At 46.3% G+C, this 5,000-nt stretch overlaps 1 protein-coding gene across 1 annotated transcript in view; it reads right to left on the minus strand.

Annotated features, from left to right (window-relative positions):
* Positions 1-452: 452 nt before the first annotated feature.
* The window catches only part of LOC143037713 (uncharacterized), a 5,606-nt gene continuing 1,058 nt past the window's right edge, over positions 453-5,000 (minus strand). The window contains exons 2-3 of the mRNA XM_076206256.1: positions 4,309-5,000; positions 453-1,237 (exon numbers count right to left, since the gene is read on the minus strand). The exon at positions 4,309-5,000 is cut by the window's right edge and continues 632 nt beyond it. Coding sequence (XP_076062371.1) covers positions 453-1,237; positions 4,309-5,000 — 1,477 coding nt within the window. The remainder of the gene's footprint in view (positions 1,238-4,308) is intronic.

A 5,000-nucleotide genomic window follows, 5' to 3' on the forward strand; every position in this document is an offset into this window, starting at 1 on the left:
GACTGGGACATAAGAACATAAGAATGAAGGACACTGCAAGAGACCACTAGGCAGTTCCATGTCCAGCGATCCAGGTTTAGCATTTTGTAGGGTTTAGTTCATATAAATATCAGAGCACTGGATCTAAACTCCTATATTTCATTTAAAAAAAAAATTCATTTTTTTTTTCATTTAATTCAACATATTTAATTTAACAAACCCACCAACCCCGACCTCTTCTGTCTTGTTATAGACCAAAAGGTCTTCTGTTGACGTCCCTTTACCATTGCAAACATTTTATTTGACCTATCTCAGAGGGCATACCTAGCCACCATGATGTAACCTACCTATTGACACTCCTTTCCCATTGCAAACCGTTTACCCTACCTCATTCAGGAGACCTACTCGGCCACCATGATATAACCATCCTGTTGACATGCCTTTACCATCGCTACCCACGTCCCTAAACCCATTCAAAAGACATAACCGGCCACCATGAAGTAACCTACAAGAAAAACGCTTAAAAGAACCATAAAGAAGATCCTAGACCCGTTGTTTAGTGCAATGGCCTTGGAGTACTTCTCATTGGGTTTCTTGTTGTTGTTGGAGATTGTGGTGTTTCCGTTGTTCAAGCTAGAGGGCGCAGGGCTGACCCTGACGAAAAAGGGTTTGTCTCGATTGAGCACCACGTTGATGACGGTCTGCATGGAGAGCATCATGAACCCGAAGACGATGATGACGGCGTACCAGACATCAATGAGCTTGAGGTAAGGCGTCTTGGCCGAGGACTGCGTCGTGGAGGTAAACAGAGCCGCCAAGACCAGCTGCGCGGTGATGGATATCATGATCCTGTTGGTGAAGTCGTCGATCTGGAAGAAGAACGTCGAGTAGGAGATGAAGAACATGAGGAGACTCGGCCCGTAGCTGTTGGTGAGGTGGTATCCGTACACGCGGCGTAGATGGATCGTAATGGCGAAGTATGTGTTGTTGTCCTGGCCTTGCATGAAGAAGGAAGTGTCTGTGGTGATCTCTTCCAGGGCATACTCCAGAAGAACGCGGCGCTCGTTAAGATAAGGGACCTGGTTTCCAGGGAGCATTTTCTTGAAGACCATCATGCTCGGAGCGTTCATGAGCTTGAAAGTGACGTTGCACTTTTGTCTGTCGAAGGGGTACCGGTGGAGCTGGAATCGACAAGGAACGTCCAGAAGGATCCCAAGGTAGTTCTCCATCGGGGAACCAATGCCGGCAGCGTGGTGACCTGTAACATCACAAGAGAAGTTACTGAATGCTCAGCTTCAAGAGAAACTCTCTCTCTCTCTCTCTCTCTCTCTCTCTCTCTCTCTCTCTCTCTCTCTCTCTCTCTCTCTCTCTCTCTCTCTCTCTCTCTCTCTCTCTCTCTGTCTCTCTCTCTCTCTCTCTCTCTCTCTCTCTCTCTCTCTCTGTCTGTCTCTCTCTCTCTCTCTCTCTCTCTCTCTCTCTCTGTCTCTCTCTCTCTCTCTCTCTCTCTCTCTCTCTCTCTCTCTCTCTGTGTGTGTGTGTGTGTGTGTGTGTGTGTGTGTGTGTGTGTGTGTCTGTCTGTCTGTCTGCCAGTCTTTCTGTCTGCCTGTCTCTCTCTCTCTCTCTCTCTCTCTCTCTCTCTCTCTCTCTCTCTCTCTCTCTCTCTCTCTCTCTCTCTCTCTGTGTGTGTGTGTGTGTGTGTGTGTGTGTGTGTGTGTGTGTGTGTGTGTGTGTGTGTGTGTGTGTGTGTGTGTGTGTGTGTCTATCTGTCTGCCTGTCTCTCTCTCTCTCTCTCTCTCTCTCTCTCTCTCTCTCTCTCTCTCTCTTTCTCTCTCTCTCTCTCTCTTTCTCTCTCAATCTATCTATATCTTTCTGCTGACACTATAGGCTTACTAAGGCCCTTGGACGCTACAACAAGATGCCTCCAGCTGAAATGATTGATCTCCATCTATTTCTCTTCAAGAGAAAAGGCAAACCCAAAAGAAAATATTTCTGGAACTAAAAGACCTCACTGCTCATTGGGTTGAAGTGATAGTAGCTTTGCACATGAGGTATTGTAATTGCCAATTACCGATGAATTAAGAACACAAGAACATTTAACTGAAGGAGAGTGGAAGAGTTCGCCATCCATTATGACCTCTAACTTTTGTAAACAGGACAAATTGATTTACGTACGCTATGTTTGACCTTCCTCGTTAATTGATGATTAATCAAAATATTCTTTTTTGCGTATTTACCGTAAAAGTCAATCTTCTCGAAAATGCAATTTTGGATCAGAAAGAAGAAAAACTCCTCGAGAGGTAAAACAAAACAAATTCTATCCAAAATACCTTGAAGTTCTTTTCGAAATTTTCATTAAACTTTGTATGACGGGTTCTCTGAAGGTAACTATCACAATACAGTCACGGACAAAAGTTAATTCCCCCTTTTTTTTGTTTATATTTGTTTTCGGAAAGGAATTTCTGAGTGACCTTGGGAACAGATGACGTCATAATATGACTGCGACGTATGACGCTCCACAGACGTCACGTGATTTCATTTCTTAGTAAAAAACTTCTGAGTAGATTTGCTCTAAAGAAGACTCAAATTGGACAAATTTAGACTTAAGAAGGAAATAGGCAAAAATTGGTTTCCAATAGAGTGGTCAACGAATTGAACAGACTTAGTAATCGTGCAACGAACTCTGAGACTATCGGTCGTTTTAAAGAAAAGATTATATAACTTTACGGATGGAGATGATAGATGGTAAGGAACATGGAACTACCTAGTGTAGGCCTTATGGTCTCTAACAGCCTCCTTCACTCTTATGATCCTATGTACCCGAGGATCAAACGCACGCTGAGCGACGGGATGAGACAATGTTTTATGAAACAAGAGTCCGAAACGAAATGAAATGGATCGTAATGGTTCCGTGTCCCCGACGAAACATGAGGATAGTCTACAGAATCATCACCATCGTTTCATAACACACAATGTTAATTAGCACTCGCAGAGTCCTGTGACACACATTGACCCCTTTCAATACGGTGACCTGGCGACCCGTTTTATGAGTCTTGTTCCGGTTAAAGGTACGTTTTGTTCTCGGTACGATTATCGCTCAACGATGATCGTTCATGGCTTAACGATGATCGTTCATGGTTCAACGATGATCGTTCATGGCTCAACGATGATCGTTCATGGCTCAACGATGATCGCTCATGGCTCAACGATGATCGCTCATGGCTCAACGATGATCGCTCATGGCTCAACGATGATCGTCGAACGATTGTCTAGAGCTCTGGTTCTTTGTCTTTAGCGACTCTAGCGGTAGTCGCTCGAAGTAAAACAGCTCTATTCAGAAACTAAAAATTAGTACTCTAGACAATCGCTTCACGATCATCGTTGAACCATGAACGATCATCGTTGAACCATGAACGATCATCGTTGAACCATGAACGATCATCGTTGAACCATGAACGATCATCGTTGAGTCATGAACGATCATCGTTGAACCATGAACGATCATCGTTGAGCCATGAACGATCATCGTTGAACCATGAACGATCATCGTTGAGCCATGAACGATCATCGTTGAACCATGAACGATCATCGTTGAACCATGAACGATCATTGTTGAACCATGAACGATCATCGTTGAGCCACGAACGATCATCGTTGAACCATGAACGATCATCGTTGAACCATGAACGATCATCGTTGAGTCATGAACGATCATCTTTGAGCGATAATCGCACCGAGCAAAACTTTAACTCCGGACGCCCTGAAGAGCGGACACCGGGCATGAAAAGCCTCTCGGTCGACCGGGACCCCTTCAACTGAACGACAGCGTCAGACGACGTCACCGTGTTGAAGAGATTAATGCAATATTGTTACTGTCTCCGAACCTGAGACGTAGATAGTGTCCTGGACTACACAGTATGGAGATGTATGGTTTCGCCTCGGACGGGAACTCCCGTCAGCTGAATAAAATCGTCTGGTGGTAGCTAGAACGAATACTAAAAGGACATTACACGTAAAAGGGACTCGAGAAAGGATCAGGATAAGTTTATCGTTTTGGCTGTGATGAGGACTTATCGAGTTGTTGTTGTTGTTGTTGTTTTTGTTGTTGTTGTTGTTGTTGTTACTGTTGTCGTTGTTGTTATTGTTGTTGTTGTTTTTGTCGTTGTTGTTGTTGTTGTTGTTGTCGTCGATTCCTAGACTGTCTAGCCGAGTAGTCCCTTTTCCCCGAAGAACATTCCTTGAGGAGAATCGTGGCCGGAGGTCGAAGACACGGCCGAAGTCGTCTTCAACAACGAAAGAAGGAGATCGAAAGGAGATCGAGGGACGACCTACCCATGGACGGGTCTTCAAGGGGACGTGTCACCGCAGCGTTGCTGTCCAGGGCGAAGCAGAACTTCTCGTAGTCGCTGGTGCTCAGAACGGAGCCCTCGCCGAAGCCAGACACCGTCCTCACCAGAGGCGTCCAGGCGTCTTCGCAGGAGAAGTAGTTGTTGATGACCGGCTTGAGGTCGACGTAGGTCAGCCTCGGGTCAAACCAGCGGAGACTTATCCCCACGTCCATGCTGGCCATGCCCTTCTCGGCCGTCATGTCGTCGATGTTGTACACGTTGATGTGGTACAGAAGATCCAGCGGGTACTTCTCGCCTTGTCGAGGCGGAGGCACCTTTAGAGGATCGTACCCGTCTTGCCTCTTAAGGATCTTGCAGTTCATCTCGTCGCTCTGGTCCCTGCAGTCGGCGATGTCGTCGCAGCGTCTGCTGTGGTGGATACACTCCCCGTCGTCGCAGGAGAACTGGTACGTATGGCACACTGTCAACGTGAAGGTCATGTTCTCCTTCTTCGAGTACCAGACCCTCCTGCCCACCGGCATCTCCGCGTTGTCGAGTCTCCAGGTATTCGTGTGCAAGTTCGACGAGAGGACCCAACTTCGACCGACCCTGTTGATGTTCGACGAGAAGATCCCGTCGAAACTGATCAAACCCGTGTCGGAGACGGACGAGTAGAAGATGTGGTCGAAGATGTTC

This window comes from Oratosquilla oratoria, chromosome 23 (assembly GCF_046742065.1).
Source record: "Oratosquilla oratoria isolate Oo_2021 chromosome 23, ASM4674206v1, whole genome shotgun sequence".
NCBI lineage: Eukaryota > Metazoa > Arthropoda > Malacostraca > Stomatopoda > Squillidae > Oratosquilla > Oratosquilla oratoria.